The sequence below is a fragment of the Salmo trutta genome, chromosome 19, assembly GCF_901001165.1.
Source record: "Salmo trutta chromosome 19, fSalTru1.1, whole genome shotgun sequence".
Lineage (NCBI taxonomy): Eukaryota > Metazoa > Chordata > Actinopteri > Salmoniformes > Salmonidae > Salmo > Salmo trutta.
In genome coordinates this window covers 20,970,133-20,990,656 of record NC_042975.1, presented here as the reverse complement: position 1 = coordinate 20,990,656, position 20,524 = coordinate 20,970,133, and the positions used below count along the sequence as shown (strand labels likewise).

Below are 20,524 nucleotides of genomic sequence, written 5' to 3'. Positions count from 1 at the left end.
AATGTTGCTAAAAGCTGAGTCTGCTGTCTAACACTTGTATGAAAGCCTACATCATTTGTATAAGTGGAAAGCAAATTGGAGGTAAATATTTCACAGCACAATTAACTGAGTTAAACAATGACAGTCCAGTCAGGTGCACAATACTCATAACTGCCCAATATATACAGTACCTTCAGAAAGTATTCAGACCCCTTGAGTTTTTCCACATTTTGTTATTCTAAAATTGATTAAATTGTTTTTTTCCCCCCACTCATCAATCTACACACAATACCCCATAATGACAAAGCAAAAACAGTTTTTTTTGTTGTTAATTTATTAAAAATTAAAAACGTAAATATTACATTTACATAAGTATTCAGACCCTTTACTCAGTACTTTGTTGAAGCACTTTTGACAGCGATTACAGCATCGAGTCTTCTTGCGTATGATGCTACAAGCTTGGCATACCTGTATTTGGGGAGTTTCTCCCATTCTTCTCTGCAGATCCTCTCCAGCTGTCAGGTTGGATGGGGAGCATTGCTGCACAGCAATTTTCAGGTTTCTCCAGAGATGTTCGATCAGGTTTAAGTACGGGCTCTGACTGGGCCACTCAAGGACATTCAAAGACTTGTCCCGAAGCCACTCCTGCGTTGTCTTGGCTGTGTGCTTAGGGTCGTTCTCCTGTTGGAAGGTGAACCTTCGCCCCAGTTTGAGGTCCTGAGCGCTCTGGAGCAGGTTTTCATCAAGGATCTCTATGTACTTTGCTCCGTTCATCTTTGCCTTGATCCTGACTTTATATAGACAGGTGTGTGCCTTTACAAATCATGTCCAATTAATTGAATTTACCACAGGTGGACTCCAATCAAGTTGTAGAAACATCTCAAGGATGATCAATGGAAACAGGATGCACCTGAGCTCAATTTCAAGTCTCATAACAAAGGGTCTGAAAACGTATGTAACTAAGATATTTATGCTTTTATTTGTAATAAATTTGCAAACATTTCGAAAAACCTGTTTTCAATTTGTCATTATAGGGTATTGTGTGTAGATTGCTTTATTTAATCCATTTTAGAATAAGGCTGTAACGTAACAAAATGTGGACAAAGTCAAGGAGTCTGAATACTTTCCAAAGGCACTACCTTATTTTCCCCAAATAATGACAACAGTCAAAATAAAAATATTATTTTGAGAGGAGGCATTTTGAGGACACTAAACTGCAGGCTTAAAAAAAGATAGTACTGATGTTTCCCCTAATCACCAAAACTACTCTGCTCTGTCAAATCTGTAGCATAGGTGTAACCTATATTGTTTTCAAGTAGCCTGCCTAACAATCAATTCCCTCACGTTTTGGCCTAAGCTCCACAAACCCTCACATCCATTCTCTTTCATTTTGTACTGTAATGCACCATTTTTGAGAGAGAAATGTATTCAGCTAATGTCGTAATGAAAATCATTTAGTTAACTTGGGTCCCTCACTCTGCGTCCTGAGGACAATCTGAGAGGATCGATGGTATTGACAGGCTGAGGAGTTCCTCGTTAAATGCCACTAATTCTGGGAGAGTGAATAGGCGAAGGTCAGAGAGAGTGAGTGGATGGAGTTGTAATATATCCATCAATAAGTGTGGCGTCAAACTGTTCTGTCTATCTGCTGAAAGGCCAGGTATGCGGGGAGCTGGGCTGATAACCCGATGCAGTGTCCTCCCTATCTGGGCAAGAAGGCACACAGATGATAGCTAAGCGGCGGCAAAAGCAGAGCCGGTGTTGCAGTAAAAAGCTAATGAAAGAAGTAACTGAATGATATACTATTTTGGTAAGAAGACTGACATTTTAGAATTACTATCATGGTGGGATTTGGTGCATGTGATGTTATGGCATATTCAGCAAAAAAAATGGCTGCCAGAAAATTGAAATACGTTTTATGAGTAGTAGCCTAACTTCTCAATGTGAAACTAGGGAAAACTAGGCCTATATCGTATCATTACCATTTCAATGTCAAATGTCTGAAAAACTGTTCCGCTTAAATGCTGACATTTGAGGGGTGGTTTTGTAACTAAGTTAGGTGTTGATTATTTGGCACATAGAACTCAAGGTGATCCTGACAGTGTCCAGATCATATAACTGGGAATTAGAATACTAGAATGGACATGAACCTTCTTATGATGGGATAAAGGTTAGCCATTTTGGTCAGGGAGTTGGTCAATCATGGTTTGCCAGTGCTGTGATAAGTTATTCTGTAAAATAATGAATTTCAAGAATTTATCTGCACTGTATGTTTGTTAGCTAGCCGTCTAGCCAAACAGTTTTAGAGGAATCATTCCATAGATTTTTCTAATTAACTGCCAATATGCCAACATTCCATTCAAATAATGCAGTCAATCCACAGCCGTACACTGTCTGAAATCAGTTGATGATAGGACTTAGACAAGTTTTAAATGCAACAAGCACTTACATATTTCCAAGAAAACAAAAATGTAGACATGTATGGCCTGTTAACATATATTTTAGAGGCTATTTATACAGAAAATTGGTGAAAAACCTGTACAAACTATTTATAATTATATGGCAATATTTTAGGTTGACAATAAATTGATTACACAATTTCTGATATATCACATGCCTTACTTTTATTTTCCTGCTTAAAAGTAAAATCACGACGATGCCTCCACTGCCATTAATTCTATTAATTCCAATTAGACTGGTTTGGATTTCTCCCTGACCAATATGGCTGCCATTTTCACACCATTCTGGAACTTTAAGGATTTATGACATAGCCCCTCTAGTAATTTAATAGGCTGTCTAATGGTCCAGGTGTTGTCCTGTGTGTCCCCAAGCCTGACACTGGTGGAGCAGCAGCTGTTTTGTGTGTAGATCAGTAACAGGTGTCAATGACTCCACCAATGACAGTATCCACCCACCCACCCACCCACCTCAATCCCCAGCTTTCCCATGGCAAGACAGGACCATAACCTCTGCCCGTGCCCCCTGACACTGCCTTTTGTCACCCATTATAAAAATCCCAATCAATTGGAGCCAAATGATCTAAGCCAAATTGCATTTTGAGCATTGTAAGCTGTGTAATATCTATTCTGCTAAATTGGGGCCCGTAATTGCCCTCCTCTTGGCGAGACGAGCCACAACAAAGTCCAAGCAATTGGGCATGCCATTTTACTTTGAGCCGCCCAGGAAACATCAGTTTTTGCAATGAAGACTTCAAAGGGCCGCGGATCTTGGATTGCTATTTGGTTGCTATTGTGGCCAGGCCCAGGCAATCTTGATTAGGTGTTTACACTGAGGTAGGCTATACAGTGGCCGAGAGCCCCCGGGAAGCTTTGGTCTAAAACTATTAAGAGATTGTACATTATGTCCCATGGCTTTGAAGTGAGGGCCTGAGAGACAGGCGAGGGACTCAGCGGGCTGAGTGCAATAGCTGAAGATTGCTGCTGCTACTTCTGTCTTTATCAAAGGGGACCACTGCTGGAGCCCATCGTTGCTCTTGACACTCGCCGGCTACAATATTGCCGCATTACAAGATTGTGTACATTTTAATAACACTGCTAATTATGCAAGTTGATTTCAGACAGTCTTGTCTGTCAAAAATCAAATGGGGCCTTTTAAAGAGAGCATAAAGAGCATGGTTAGCTGGGCTTGGATAATGATGGCGGTGAAACTGATGCGATTTTTCTAGGGAATCGGCCTCTTTTGAAGGACATTGTGGAGAAAGAGAAGGATACGCACAATATGCAGCAGAAAAATCATATCAGAAAAGAATGAGTAGGCCTGGTAATCATTATATAATGACTTGTGCTTGTTCTGCTGTTTGAAGATTGAGCCTCCATCTGCGCCAATAGGTTATCCTTATACAAATTATACAACAACTAAACCTTATACAAATGTTCTCAGAATGTTGGACTGCTTAATCGCATGGTGCTGGATTGCATCAAGGAGGCGGTAACACAAACTAGCCTGATCATTCTCAAACGAATGCACTAAAATACAATTTAGCCTACACTGCATGCAAATTGGTGACTGGAATCTTTATCCACAATGTCACCCGTCGAGTAAAATATGTTGTGTGGTTAGTAGTAGTAGCAATGAGAAAATAACACGCTAAGTCAAAGGAGACTGGCAAAACAGACGGTTTAGGGGAGGGAGAAGGCCTGGCTCTGTTTACATGCCACAATGCTAACAGCTCTTGACTATGCTAATCTGGATGATACAAGACATTGTGACAGGCCTAGGGGCTCAGATGAGTAGATGGTAGATGGGGGAAAAGGGTTGTGATATAGCTACACGGGGAAGCATACAGTGTACCCCAGCACAGAGGGAGCAGGCTACCGTCCTCAGCCAATTATGCGCCTGTGCCAGGTGCAGGGGGATATCTAAAAGACTATTGGTAACCATGCCTCTCTGATGTTCTTAATAGCTACTGTTGTACAGATCAACTCATAATAGGCACTAGATAGGCAGACATGGCTCCCTTTCCCTTCTCAGAGTGGATAGCAATTGAAAACGGTATTGCTCCTGCCAAATTAATTTTCCAGACTAGGTCAGAGTTCGCTGCTGCATATTCTGTAGTTTCCATGTGAGTCGACAAAGAAATGAGATATTCATATCTTGGATGATAAAAATGGATGGGCATCAGTCTGGTTCGACTGAAAAATGTAGCCTATTACTTTCTTTTATTTAAAAAGATATAAGGAGAAACTAGGAAGATATGTTAAAATATTATGATTAAGGAAAGGAAGCCTATAATCTGACTCATACTTGCCATTGAGAGGATTCAAAAGATAACATCAATGTGAAGCAGACCATTTAGACTGGCAACATGTTTAATATATAGGAACACAATTGATACATTTAGAGAAGGCTTTTGCCCACCCCCAAAAATCGGACAATCCTCACATCAGAAGAGTGTGAATACTAAGGCATCTGTGTTGGATCATGTAATGTTAAGACACTGTCTAGCTCTAGCCTTTATTTCAACAGCCAATTGCTGTTGTCGCCTGAACAAAAGTCTGTTTTCTCATATACAGTGCCTTGCAAAAGTTTTCATACCCCTTGGATTTCTTCACATTTTGTGTTACAAAGTGGGATTAAATGGATTTAATTGTATTTTTTTGTCAACAATCTACTCAAAATACTGTAATGTCAAAGGGTAAGAAAAATACTAACATTTTTTTAAAGATTAGTTGAATCTGTGCTTGAAATTCAATACTTGACTGAGGGACTTTACAGATATTGTATGTATGTGGGACAGAGGAATCATGCCAACCTCTATTATTTCACACAGAGTAAGTCTATGTAACTTATTATGTGATTTGTTAGACCAAATTTTACCCCTGAACTAATGTAGGCTTGCCTGAACAAAGGGGCTGAGTACTTATTGGATAACTAAAGTATAGTCGTTGCATATGCATTAATCTAAAAACAATCTTATTTTTCTTCCCCTTTGACATTACAGTATTTTGAGTAGATTTTGACAAAAAATGACAATTAAATCAGTTTTAATCCCACTTTGTAACACAATAAAATGTGAAGAAATCCAAGGGGTATGAATACTTTTGCCTGTAAATGTTTTATGCATTTGAAAACCAGCTACAAAAATTACTTCACATATAATTATTTATTTCAGTGAGGTGCTATAGAAGTACTCTGTAATACTTCTAACGGAATATCAGTGGTCAATGCAAAGCCTTCGTCTGCATCGTAAATGCCAATCTCCCCTTAATATTACGATTTAAAAAAAGGAAATGCATGGACATTAACAAGACTGAATATTGACCCAGCACATGTAAATCACCTCTCTCCAGAGACGCTGGGCAGAATTTAAAGTCAGTTTTATGGCATTACAAAACACATCACAGGCAGCATCATAGGTATTAAATACCAGCAACTCAATAAATAAAACCTCAAGACAGCCCTCTCCCATACCATATACAGTACACCTAACCCCAAGAATAAAAAACAACTAAAAAGTGTCCAGCCCATATGTACAATTCCACAGTAAAAAGGCCTTATACTCACTGCATGACTAGTGTAGATGGGTTAGCTGACATCACAAAAACGACGTGCATGCTTCAATGGGGCAGAAGTCAGCATGTTGTGATTCTGGATGGCGGGATTGCTAGCAAGAATGACAAGAAACTACCATGTGGGGAATAGTAAGTGGCTCGTTTCATCTTATTATTGACACCATGTCTTCTTTTGAGGTGTTTTTACTGATTTCATGTCAATGCTAATATAGTGTGATGAAACAGCAGGGAGCAGGCCTCGAACTCTCGACCTTCTACCCCGAAGTCCAGCGCGCTATCGACTGTGCCGCAAAATCATGCGCCAGCGGCAGAGTCGATATCCGCGCTTTTAAACCCAGGGTCGTTACACTACTCCTTCCTTTCAGAGAGCGCGTCCTCGCGCTAGCTTGCGACTCAACGTCTTATAGGAACGCGCTCACCGGCCAAGCACACGCACTGTCGTGGATGCAAGGTCCGATCACTTCTGACACCAATGTAATGAAACAGCAGGGAGCAGGTCTCGAACCCTCAACCTTCTAGCCCGAAGTCCAGCGCGCTATCAACTGTGCCGCAAAATCATGCGCCAGCGGCAGAGTCGATATCCGCGCTTATAAACCCAGGGACATTACAATAGCTACAAATTACTAGCTAGCTAACCAACAACTATTACAATGTATTTGAGAGACAATAAGGGCTCATTGTGAACATGTATTTATGTTGTCAATAAACATTGGAGACGAAATATAGTTCACGTTGTCAATCTAAGCCAAACCGTCTGTCTTGACCCATAGTTGCGCAAGCCTCGGTTTTGTTGCTAAACAACTACCCAGTCTATAGGACATTGCCTTGGCTAACTCATTGTGAGTGTGAATTAGCCTAACCTTTTACAATTATTATCTATACTGAAAAAAATATGAATGCAACATGCAACAATTTCAATGATTTTACTGAGTTACAGTTCATAGTTTCATCAACTGTCTGAGTGGCTGGTCTCAGACGATCCTGCAGGTGAAGAAGCAGGATGTGGAGGTCCTGGGCTCTGCATGGTTACAAGTGGTCTGCGGTTGTGAGGCCGATTGAACATACTGCCAAATTCTCCAATACGAAGTTGATGGTAGAAAAATTCACATTCAATTCTCTGGCAACAGCTCTGGTCGACATTCCTGCAATTGCACGCTCCCTCAAAACTTGAGACATCTGTTTCATTGTGTTGTGTGACAAAACTGCACATTTTATAGTGGCCTTTTATTGTACCCAGCACAAAGTGCACCTGTGTAATGATCATGCTGTTTAATCAGCTTCTTGATATGCCACACCTGTCAGAAGGATGGATTATCTTGGCAAAGGAGAAATGCTCACTAGCATGGATGTAAACAATTTTGTGCACAATATTTTTAGAGAAATATGTTTTAGTGCATTTTTTTTTTCTTCTGGGATCTTTTATTTCAGCTCATGAAACATGGGACCAACACTTTACACGTTGCATTTATATTTTTGTTTGGTATAATAGCAAATAGGTGCCAAATGGCACATAACACTGTAGTTTACAGTGGGGTGTTCTAGCAAACAATATCTTTATATACAGTCTCTTCAGAAAGTATTCATACCCCTTGGCTTATTCCACATTTTGATGTGTTACAGCGCTGTCAAATTGGTTGTTGATCATTGCTGGACAACCCTTTTCAGGTCTTGCCATAGATTTTCAAGTAGATTTAAGTCAAAACTGTAACTCGGCCACTCAGGAAGATTCACCGTCTTCTTGGTAAGCAACTCCAGTGTAGATTTGGCCTTGTGTTGTATGTTATTGTCCTGCTGAAAGGTGAAATAATCTCTCAGTGTCTGGTGGAAAGCAGCCTGAACCAAGTTTTCCTCTAGGATTTTGTCTGTGCTTAGCTCCATTCCTTTTTTATTTTATCTTCTTTTTTTTACTCCCCATAACATGATGCAACCACCACTATGCTTGACCATTTTGAGAGTGGTACTCGGTAATGTGTTGTATTGGATTTGCCCCTAACATAACAAATGTTTTGCAGTATTACTTTAGTGCCTTGTTGCAAAAAGGATGCAAGTTTTGGAAAATGTTTATTCTGTACAAGCGTCCTCCTTTTCACTCGGTCAATTAGGTTAGTATTGTGGAGTAACTACAATGTTGTTGATCCATCCTCAGTTTTCTCCTATCACAACCATTAAACTGTAACTGTTTTAAAGTCACCATTGGCCTCATGGTGAAATCCCTGGGTGGTTTCCTTCCTCTACGGCAACTGAGTTAGGAAGGACACCTGCATTTTTGTAGTAACTGGGTGTATTGATACAGCATCCAAAATCCAAAGTGTATTTAATAACTTCACCATGCTCAAAGGGATATTCAGTGTCTCGTTTTTTTCTTTACCCATCTACCACTAGGTGCCCTTCTTTGCAAGGCATTGGAATATCTCCCTGTTCTTTGTGGTTGACTCTGTGTTTGAAGTTCAATGCTCAACTGAGGGACTTTACAGATAATTGTATGTGTGTGGTACAGAGATGAGGTAGTCATTCAAAAATCATGTTAAACACTATTATTGCACACAGAGTCCATGCAACTTACTATGTGACTTGTTAAGCACATTTTTACTCCTAAACTTATTTGACTAAAGACATTTCAGATTTTCAGCTTTTCATTTTTAGTTCATTTGTAAACATTTCAAAAAACATTATTCCACTTTGACATTATGGGGTATTGTATGTAGGCCAGTGACCAAAAAATCTAAATGTAACCCATTTTAAATTCAGGCTGTAACACAACAACATTTGGAAAAGTCAAGGGGTATGAATGCTTTCTGAAGGCACTGTATATAGTTTTCAACAGTAAAATTGCTTATTTATGTAGGCCTTTGAGTAGAATAGGACTAGTTCTTCACTATACTGGTGAGATTATTAGATTAAAGAAATGTAATAAACAATTAAACGCCCTGTTGATTTACACAACACACACTTCAGGTAGTGCGTTTAGTAGAGATTAGGGTAAAGGAGAAGTTACTCAAATCCAGAAACTCCTAAGTGATGTCATACATTGGAGCTAGTTCAGTGTAGTTTGCCCTCTCCCTCTCTCTCTCCCTGGAGTGCAGAACTGAGACAGCTGCAAAAACAGGTCATGTGACTTGTGAAGTTGCTGGATGCAGACCTCACTCTGCTCTGTTGTCAGTGAATGCATCAGGGCCTAACATTAACACCCACCACCAGCCAAATGAGGGTAGATTTTGGCATTGGCAGTTAAGATGTCCATTTCACCAGCTATGTTGGCGGGTGGTCAGAGCTCCACAGTGCGAGTATTTCACTCGCATTTGTCAATAAAAATGGTCAAGTATGATCACATTTAAAGTAAAATAAAAATGTCAAAGTATTTCTGATGTTTTGTTTCATAGCTAGTAAATGAATCGCACAAAGTCAAAGAACTACGAATCCAAAATAGCCTATTCCACCTCGCACTGCAACACTGCCTGGCTGGGGGCTGTGCGCATGTGAAGAACTCAGTGAAAGATTCATTTTTAGAAGCGCTGTGCACAGGCATAAAAGTTGGCCTAATTTACTTGAAACAAAAGTCTACTGAAGTGAGACTTTGTCCTTGTGTTTCTTGGCTATTTACATTGTTTTGTTCACAAGCTAGGTTGTTTTTCTATGTTTGAATTTCAACTGCTAGGGAAGAAATGACACTTCTACTAGTTAGACTCAACCTCACAGGTTACCTTACCACGGTAACCTCACTCCCTTAAAGGGGCAGGTGGAAATGTTTGTCTCATCTGTGATATTTTGGTTAAAAGACTCAGGTCACTAAAAATGTCATTCAACAATATACCATAACTCTTTTTTAGATAAAACTATAATAAATATATTAACGTTACCAAATAATTGATTAAAACACACTGTTTTGCAATGAATATCTACAGTAGCCTCAGCAGCACTCTGTAGGGTAACACCGTAACTGTAGCCGGAGGACAGATAACTTCTGTCCTCCTCTGGGTACATTGACTTCAATACAAAACCTAGGAGGTTCTCATGCCCTTTTTTTTTAACCATTATTTAACTAGGCAAGTCAGTTAAGAACAAATTCTTATTTTCAATGACGGCCTAGGAACAGTGGGTTAACTGCCTTGTTCAGGGGCAGAACAACAGATTTTTACATTGCCAGCTCGGGGATTTGATCTTGCAACCTTTCGGTTACTACTCCAACACTCTAACCACTAGGCTACCTGCCGCCCCGTCCATAGACTTACACAGTAATTATGATAACTTCCAGAGGAGTACTCCAACCTATCAGAGCTCTTGCAGGATGAACTGACATGTTGTCCACCCAATCAAAAGATCAGAGAATTAATCTAGTACTGAAAGCGTAAGCTACAACTAGCTAGCACTACAGTGCATAAAATGTGGTGAGTAGTTGACTCAAAGAGAGAGAAATACAATCGTTGAACAGTTTTGAACAAATTAATTTCTTCCAAAATGAAGGAGAAGCAAGATAGCGAGAGAGAGCTATATTTGGTTGTATTTCTTTTTAAACGTTGACCTTCACTTAGCTAGCAATGCAGATAGCTAGTTTAGCCTACTCAAACACCCGGTTCAAACAGAGAGGGATGCTATGTTAGCTAGCTGGCTATGGCTCTGGAACGCTCCCAAGTCAAGGTAAGCTTTTGGTTTTGTTAATTTATTGCCACCGGGGCCCGCCGGTGTAACTGCTAAACTGCTTTCTGACTGTACTGCATGAATGTAGAGGGTTTACTAACGTGTTAGTAGTTCTAGTTAGTAGTTAGTAGTTCTAGTAGTTCTAGTATCTATGTTGACTATGATGTTGACTATGATTTGACAACGATGTAGGCTGTGTGTAGCATTAGTGCATTAGTGGTCATGATATGAAGGTTTGGCTTGGATTGCTGATGTGATGCACTGAAGTCCACAAGCGAAGAGAAAAAGTGAGAGGAGAACAGAGTGTAGATAGTAGCGAGAAGGAATTATATATACAACGAGCATAGCGGTCATGCTGTTTTCATGTGGCTGCTATGAAAGTGAACTGTGTTTGCGTGTGATCAGAGGTGTATTCATTCCACCGATTCTGTTGAAAAACATTTTTTAAAGCGGAAGCAAACGGAACGAAACAGGGATAAAAAGAACTAGATCAGCTAGATGCAGCCAAGAGTGTGCAAGGCGATATTGAATGTGTCACTGTCTGTCACTTTGATTACTCAAAATTCTCTCGACCTGTACACCTACGTCGTAAACTTTCATTCATAGACTAGGTTGTAGCAACCTCATGATGGGTATAGGGAAAATTTGAGCATCATGTAGTAGCCTAAACCTATCGATGTTACATTGAACTGGGTGAATGGAATATGAATGACAGTCATCCAATATGCTGTAATAGAAATAAGGCCATGATCCTCCCTCATCTTAAACAGCATCGACCACCACTGGTCTAATAACACAATAAGAACACCTCAAACTTCAAGGATGAGGCTAGACTACATACCTCTGCACGCTTGCTTTGTCGCTTTCCCTTCTCAAACACGCCTTGTATTTTGGCACTGCGCCAGATCCAGTCCATAGAAATACAGTAGCAACAGCTGTATCTTTAAGTATCCTTCGGTTTTCTGTCCCCATCATTTCAGATTGCATATCTTGTTCCTATGCTTCGTCGCTGAAGTGCTTGCTACACACACACACAGCGATGTAAGGTTGGCTGCAGGAGTATGTAGCCTACATTGTATTTACTATTTCTAACTGCTACTAACCATCTTTTGCTTATCTTTTACCAGAAAACTGTGAAACTTCTTCCCTTGATTTCCTGTATAAAGTGCAGCCAGGGACCGAACACCAGCTTTCTCTTGCTGCCATCTCTTTTTCCACTTTGCATAATTAACCTTACCTGCGATAGGCCTAACTTGATCAACTTTCGCACCAGCTCCAAAATAAAAACTGTGACATCAATCTCTAGATAAGGGCATATCATGACGTTTCTACATAGCAGGGTCTCCCCCATGAGGGTGCCCACAAGTGCAGTTGTTACCTATTTTCGCTGCTGTGACAGTACGCCATATAAAATAATTGCATGTTTTAGGTGAAAAATTACATACTTCCAGACTCCAAACCGATAGTGCTATTGAGAAAAACAGCTAATTCGACCGTACACTTTCAAAGAAAATATGAATTTGTCCACAGTCCACAGATTTGTGAATCATGCATTCACTGACAACGAAACAGAGCGAGGCCTGCATAGTCACATGACCTGTTTTTGCAGCAGTCTCAGTTCTGCACTCCAGGGACAGAGTATGGAATCACTTGGGAGTTTCTGGATTTGGGATAAACTATTCCTTTAAAGCAGATAAAGAGTTATCAGTATGTTTGTGCAGCTCCTAGTGGCTGGTTTTTATACTACAACCTAGGGAAAGGGGATACTTAGTTGCATAACTGAATGCATTCAACCGAAACATGTCTTTCGCATTTAACCCAACCCCTCTGAATCAGAGGTGCGGATGGCTGCCTTAATCGACATCCACGTCATCGGCGCTCGGGGACCAAAAGGGTAGATTTTTCCACCTTGCAGGCTCTGGAATTTGGACAAGCAACCTTTCGGTTACTGTCCCTACGCTCTAACTGCTAGGCTATCTGCCTATTCAACAAGAGGGCAAAAATTATTGGAATAAACAGGAGAGGCCACCTGTGGTTGCCTTCATACACAACCACAAATTCAGAAACCTAATATGAAAAAACACAGCTTATCAACACATAAGCCTACCTGATTTGGGCTGTCTGATTTCACCTCCTTCTGTTGTACATGTGCCCTCAGGTACGAGCCCTGTTTGGCTGTGTTGATCCCCAGTGTCACTCTGTTGCGTTCAATGATGTCCTCCCTTGGTATGTCTGGCTTTCTTCTGGACAAGTGCCGTGAACCATTTGATTTAGAGGACATCGAATTCTGTAACTGAAACGCTCTATCGTATCTGTCATGCGTCTCCCTGTAACGGTCTTCTAGGTCAGGAGAGCTAGCTTGGATTTCACCACCAGTGGCATTGGTTGGGTTCCTCACACCTCGGTTGGCCTTGACTCTCTGGTGTGGGTTTCTTTCCATGGCTTTTTCAGATGGCACACCAGGACTTGCGTGGGTGGACTCTGGCAAGCTATCCCCTATAACTTGGTTCTGATAAAGGTGGTAGGAAAATGCAGGTGAAACCTCTCTGGTAACTTGATTCTGCAGTGGATGGAGGTGGTAAGACGTTAGGGGGTGTTTAGATTGAAGTTCGTTACTTGTGATTTCTGGAGTCATACACTCTGCAAGAGCTGGACTGTGGGAAAAGATGTATATGTATCCTCCACTCCCTGAAAGCTCCTGTCCTCTCTCGCTATGGCTCTCCTCAGATTGTTCATCCGAGTTGTAGGATTCTTCCTCGAGGGGAAGTTGTGGGGTCATCTTGTCGAACTGTCGAGCTCCCTCAAGATTAGTCCTCCAGTTGGGATCGTAGCGCAATTCTGCATAGGTGTCATCGAAGTGGATCTGTCTGCAAAGTTTGAGAATAGAAGCATTAGTAATTTCATTTACATGACTAGTGGAATTTGCATTTTCTTTAGTGACTGACCTAAATCAGAACACTATAATGGGAAAGACCAATGTGAATGATTAAAACATCATAAAAGGTACAATAGGCTGGCCTATGATGAAATAAAATATCTTCCCAAGAAATGGAAGATCCTATTATTAATGTCATTGAATACAAAAGTACTAGGACCATAGGCCTCCATTCCTGAAAATAAAGATTTTACGAAGAACACAACAAGCTTTGAGAGGTCAGCAGTACAATAGGTGTTACTGTACACCTCAACAATACTGATGGTGTCCTTAAACAATGAGAGTGAGTCCTTCTTTGAACAGACAAGCCGCTGTTCCAAATTGAATTTGACATCAGCACATTATTTGCCTGTATTTATACGTAATCTTCATATTTTCATCTCCTTATCCAATAATGAGGGAGTGTCTGAAGACTACTACTGGCGAATGGTTCACAAATGGCAATTTTCCGCTTAGAAAATGGACTGAAATTGCTACCTAATGTGCCCCTTCTAACGGGGATGAAAAGATCTCATTAAAATAATTAGCAGAGTGCCTCTTTGTTGTGCTGCTTGGCGGACGAGGGGAAGCGTACTCCTCATCTCATGATGCCCCTGCCCGGGGCTGCCTAGGTGTAGGGCACTTCACTCAATGAGGCCAAAAGGGTAAGGGATGGCTCAGAAATGACTGGAGAAGCTGGAGAATTTATTATGGATACAACACAGCTGGGCGACGTCTTCTTTACCGTGCACAAAACAACACCCATAGGCTATTATATGGTAGTCGAGATAATGACCAAACACGCAACAAAATGTACTCGGTTGATTTCAAGAAACAGTGTAAGAATAAAAACTGAACTGTGGGGAAGTAAAAAGAGATTATGGAAAATGTTCAAATGTGTTTCTTTATCAGCATTCAAAAGAAATCACGAGGTAAACAGAAAAATATTGCACTGGATGAATAGAGGTGCTTGAATGGGGACATTCATTGATTGAATGACGAGTAGGCTATACATGGGTGTGAAATGCCCACTGTTGTGAATGTGGACGCCCGGCTTTGAGGACAGAGCCGGTCAATGGCGAGGCTATGAGACTATGACGCGGAAATTGGGACTGTTCTCAGGGCAGACAATCTGAAATTGACCCTTTTGTGAGTATCTGCCATGGTCATTTTCACTGAAACAATGTGGGCCTACGTGGTGAAGTGGATCTTCATTTGGCGGGCATCAATCTGCCCGGGACCAACAATGAGAGAATAGCCCCTCTCTGTTTAGGGTGAAATTATTATTGCGAGGTCAGTGAGGAAACAGTTCCAGTAGATGGGGAGAGTGAAAAACAGATGTGGGGGTCCTCTCTTCAGATTCCTGCATCAGAGAGGTCTCTGGCATGTTGACAATGAAGAGCCGGCCAGTTAATGGACAGCAGAGTGACCACTTATTGTGATAACCTCCAACAAAATGTAAATCTAATTTGCCTTAAATGAAGGCAGTTACTTGGAAAGTACCTAAATTAGCCTGACACGTCTGCTGACAGCTCAATTAATTTGCCAATGCGTGCATCAGGCTCAATTATTGGCCTTGTTCCATTGTTGAGTGAAGAATGAACGCTATTCATCTTTTATCTTCCATGTGCTGTTTAGTGAGAAAAATGCTTAATTGTTGCAGGAGTTTTCCATTTAACATTTTACATAAGCACTGTATTATAATCTTCATTTTGAATAATTTGTGTACTTGAAAACAGTATTTTCAAATGCAATAAACAGATTAGACCTAATTAAAAGTGAAGCACTAATTTGCCTAAAGTAAATAGCGCAATAATGGCATAATTCACTTGAATTGTTCTAATGTTCAGAAAAGCAAAATAAAAAGTGGAATGCCTTGGCTCATTTTAAAACAATCACAGTTGGTTGAAACATAATTATCAATAAATAATGCCCTGTAGGCCTACTTCCCCTGTAGCCTATTTGTATTTTGGACACTTCTGATTATGATTTAGTGTACAACATAACATGTTCCAGAAAAGATTTTAATAAATAGCACATCTAGTTTAACTGAAATCTGATCAGCTTGTTCAAACATTACAACGGGAAAAAATACATTACAAAATAAATGTTTACACTAATGTTATAGGCTACACTACCCTTTGAGATGCACAACCATAGTGAAGAAGACAAATAAGTTTGAGGTGCCACTTATGATCTACTACTGCCACCTACTGACCAAACTGAAAATGTCTTAAGTCTACTTTGGGAAAATATACTGAACAAAAATATCAACACAAGCAACATGATAAGTGTTGGTCCAATGTTTCATGAACTGAAATAGATTATCCCCGAAAATGTCCATACGCACAAAAAGTGTATTTCTCTTAAATATTGTGCACAAATTTGTTTACATCCATGTTAGTGAGCATTTCTCCTTTGCCAAGATAATCCATCCACCTGACAGGTGGAATATCAAGAAGCTGATTAAACAACATGATCATTACACAGGTGCACCTTGTACTGGGGACAATAAAAGGCCACTCTAAAATGTGCAGTTTTGTCACACAACACAATGCCACAGATGTCTCAAGTTGAGGGAGCATGCAATTGGCATGCTGACTGCAGGAATGTCCACCAGAGCTGTTGCCAGAGAGTTGAATGTTAATTTCTCCACCATAAGCTGCCTCCAACGTTGTTTTAGAGAATTTGGCCGTACGTCCAATTGGCCTCACAACCGCAGACCACGTGTAACCACGCCAGCCCAGGATCTCCACATCCGGCTTCTTCACCTGCGGGATTGTCTGAGACCAGCCACCCAGACAGCTGATGAAACTGTGGGATGGCACAACCAAAGAATTTCTGCACAAACTGTCACAAACCATCTCAGGGAAGTTAACCTGCATGCTTGTCGTTCTCCCCAGGGTCATGACCTGACTGCAGAGCGGCGTCGTAACCGACTTCAGTAGGCAAATGCTCACCTTCAATGGCCACTACCACGCTGGAGAAGTGTGCTCTTCACAGATGAATCCCAGTTTCAACTATACCTGGCAGATGGCGTGTATTCCGTCGTGTGGGCGAGCGGTTTGCGGATGTCACTGTTGTGAACGGAGTGCCCCATGGTGGCGATGCGGTTATGGTATGGGCAGGCATAAGCTACGAACAACAAACACAATTGCATTTTATCGATGGCAATTTGAATGCAGAGATACAGTGACAAGATCCTGTCGTGCCATTCATCCACCGCCATCCCCTCATGTTTCAGCATGATAATGCTCGCAAGGTTTTGTACACAATTATTGGAAGCTGAAAATGTCCCAGTTCTTCCATGGCCTGCGTACTCAACAGACATGTCACCCATTGAGCATGTTTGTGATGCTCTGGATCGACGTGTACGACAGTGTGTTCCAGTTCCTGCCAATATCCAGCAACTTTACACAGCCATGGAAGAGTAGTGGGACACATTCCACAGGCCACAATCAACAGCCTGATCAACTCTATTCGAAGGAAATGTGTTGCGCTGCATGAGGAAAATGGTGGTCACACCAGATACTGACTGATTTTCTGATCCATGGCCCAACCTTTTTTTAAGGAATCTGTGACCAACAGATGCATATGTGTATTCCCAGTCATGTGAAATCCATAGATTAGGGCCTAAGGAATTCATGTGAAATCCATAGATTAGGGCCTAAGGAATTAATTTAAATTGACTGATTTCTTTATATGAACTGTAACTCAGTTAAATCTTTGAAATTGTTGCATGCTGCATTTTATATTTCTGTTCAGTGTATAAGATAACAATGTTTAGGCCTATTACCAGTGATATGAATACCTACTTGACATGCATCTACACCGGTCACATTAACTGTAGGCCTATTTCCAATGGCTGAGAATCTGTCAGGATCCATCCCATGCATAATAGAATTTGGATGAACTTGGCAGATTGACTGAATCTCTTTGGCAGACCATTTATGAATGGTGTTTTTGCCTCATATCTGCATCATGAGACAAATATAATATTTATGTCCTGCTTTGCAAATACATTTTGAACATTAGACACATTTGTTGAAGAGTCACATTGATATTCAGCACAATGTCTTATGAGAAATCTATTATTTTACCCCTTCTGGATCGCAAACCTATTTACTTTTCATTCTCCTACACAGACGGTTATCCTAACAGTATTAAGTATAGGCTGAGTCATGCAAAAAATGTGAACAACATGGTTCAAGACTTGATTTCTACACTGTTTGATGTGGCAGATGAAAATGGTCCTTACATGAGTTGCAAGTGTATTGTGTAGGCCTACTTTGGTTGTTGTTATATGTAGGTCTACTTCCATGCAGTAGTACAGGGCACTCTAGTTTTCAGTTTGCTTAGGTTACAATGACAGTATAACCATCACCATATAGCAGTGGTGATAAAGCAAAGGTTTAGGGCCTACCTGGACACCTCTTTGTCTCTGCTCTGCTGCTGGACGTTGTTTTTGCTCTGCCTGAGTGCTGATACCTCGAGACTATCATAGACATGAAGTTCCCCCTCATCCAGACATGAGCCATCTGTGTCTTCCTCTTGGGGTTGTGTCATGTTTTGGTCACCAGACTCGACACCAATTCGCCTCTGAAGCTCAAACTGGTAGTCCCTCTCCTGGATCAAGCTCTCTGTGTCCGATTCAGCGGCGTCCCACAGGCTTAAACCAACCTCTGGTTTTAGTGGACAGGGTTTTCTGTGTTCATCCTTTAACCCGACATAGGTCTTTCCGTGCTCAGGTCCCTTTTTACCTTCCATTTTGTACTGCTGTGCTGAGGAAAAAGTTGAGAGCTTGGTTGTAGTTGAACTGTCACTGTCAGTATGCTGCTTTCATTACAGTACAGTAGATGTGCACAGATGTTTACTTTACCGGCTGCTTGTTCACTTCTTGCAAAGCCTCTGTATCAAAAAGCTAAATGACATATTCAGAATAGAATATTCTCGATATTTTCACACATTTCTTAGGCTTAGCTGCTAACGTTAGCTGTCAGAAGCTGACATGGCCTTCAACTTTACTTGTGGAGAATTAGTTAGCTAACTCAACACTTTGTTCAGAACCTTGAAAATAACAGAGGACTACTATCTAACCTTACCTCTGTAGCACATTTTTCGCACGTGTTGACAAATTGTAACGTTTGAAGTTTTGCCAGCCATGTTAATAGGTAACTTAGGGAAGAAAGAAAGAGCGATAACACACAGCAAGCTTCCATTGCTGCAATGCTTTCGCACAACACTTGGACATAAAAAAAATCACAATGAGACATCATCGCACGAAGTGTGCCCGACGGCCCAATTTGCGGTATCTGGCTCATGAACTAACGTTAGCCTATACTATAATTTGATTCTCACTTTATGTTGACTACTGAACTAGCCTAGCAAGAACTGGGTTTGCTTTGCTCTGCTTCTTGCTCCCCTAGGAAACAACAACCAACAACTATGGTTTGCTTATCTATCTAAAACGGTTTAGACAGTTTATTAGCGTGGGAGAAAATGTTAAAAGCTGAGAGACGCTGGTATTATCGACTGATTTATACAATGTCAAAAGACACTCACCAATGTTATTCTCCAGTTGTAAATAATGGCAACCATGGAAACGAACGGACGCGTACAGACAGTGATTTGCGCCTGCGCAGGGATGTTGGGGGCGTTGCAGGGCGTCCAATTATGCTTATATTAAAATGACTGGACCAATTGACCCTTCGCTAAGACGTGTCCTCTAAGACATGCAGCTCAGAGGGAAACAGTTGTAAAGATAGAAGAGAAGCATGGAGAAAACGCAAAGGATGATTTGGGCCCAGTGGGAGTGACATTTTTGGACATTTTTTTCCCTTTCGTTTGGCTGATCCATATGTAGTCTCAGACTGGGTAGAAAATAAATTGGGTACTATTAAAATCGGTGAAAGTGGCTCAAAGTGGACTTCAAATCACATTTTATTTGTCACGTGCGCTGAATAGGTGTAGACCTTACCGTTAAATGCTACTTACAAGCCCTTAACCAACAATGCAGTTCAAGAAATAGAGTTAAGAAAATATTTACTAAATAATGTCAATTTTTTTATGGAAAAGTAACACAAGAAAATGACATAACAATGACAAGGCTGTGTACAGGTGGTACCTGTACCGAGTCAATGTGTGGGGGTGCAGGTTAGTAGAGGTAATTTGACTATGCATAGATAATAAACAGCGAGTAGCAGAGTGTAAAAACAGCGGGGGGTCAATGTAAATAGTCCGGTTATGGCTTGGGGGTAGAAGCTGTTAAAGAGCCTTTTGGTGCTAGACTTGGCGCTCTGGTACCGCTTGCCGTGCGGTAGCAGAGAGAACAGTCTATGGCTTGGGTGACTGGAGGCTTTAACAATTTTTTGGGCCTTCCTCTGACACCGCCAAGTATATAGGTCCTGGATGTCAGGAAGGTTGGCCCCAGTGATGTACTGGGCCATATGCACTACCCTCTATAGAGCCTTACGGTCAGATGCCGAGCAGTTGCCAAACCAGGTGATGATGCAACCGGTCAGGATGCTGTCGATGGTGCAGCTGGATAACTTTTTGATGATCTGGGGACCAATGCCAAATCTTATCAGTCTCCTGAGGGGGAGAAAGTGTTGTTGTGCCTTCTTCACAACTGTCTTGGTGTGTTTGGACCAGTTGGTAATGAGGACACCAAGGAACTTGAAACTCTCGACCCACTCCACTTCATCCCGTTAATGGGGGCCTGTTCGGCCCTCCTTTTCCTATAGTCCACGATCTGCTCCTGTGATGATTTTCTGTGTTTCTTCTGTCCAGAGGGAGGGGGCACTTAGTGTAACGCGATTAAGGACAAGACCTGTAACTTGCTTTGCTCTCCGGAGCAGGGTGCCTTTGAAAGGAGTGATTACTGGGGTGGTGTTAATTGTTGAGGTGGAGCAACTGAAATGGAAATTCCCTCTGTCTGTGATGGCTGCCGTTTGGTGCGACGCAG

The 20,524-nt window shown here is 41.2% G+C and overlaps 1 protein-coding gene across 3 annotated transcripts in view; it reads right to left on the bottom strand.

Annotated features, from left to right (window-relative positions):
• Window positions 1–18,709, bottom strand: part of jhy (junctional cadherin complex regulator) — a 31,604-nt gene extending 12,895 nt beyond the window's left edge. For 2 of the 3 annotated variants that reach the window (XR_003867833.1, XM_029700116.1), the window contains exons 1-3: window positions 18,663–18,709; window positions 17,984–18,341; window positions 12,754–13,513 (exon numbers count right to left, since the gene is read on the bottom strand). Coding sequence is in view for 2 of the 3 variants with exons in the window: in XM_029700116.1 (XP_029555976.1) it covers window positions 12,754–13,513; window positions 17,984–18,341; window positions 18,663–18,675 (1,131 nt within the window). In the remaining variant the exon portion in view is untranslated. Of the gene's footprint in view, window positions 1–12,753; window positions 13,514–16,586; window positions 16,696–17,983; window positions 18,342–18,662 lie in introns of those variants that run through there. The other variant, XM_029700117.1, reaches the window with a different exon arrangement.
• Between the last annotated feature and the right edge of the window lie 1,815 nt (window positions 18,710–20,524).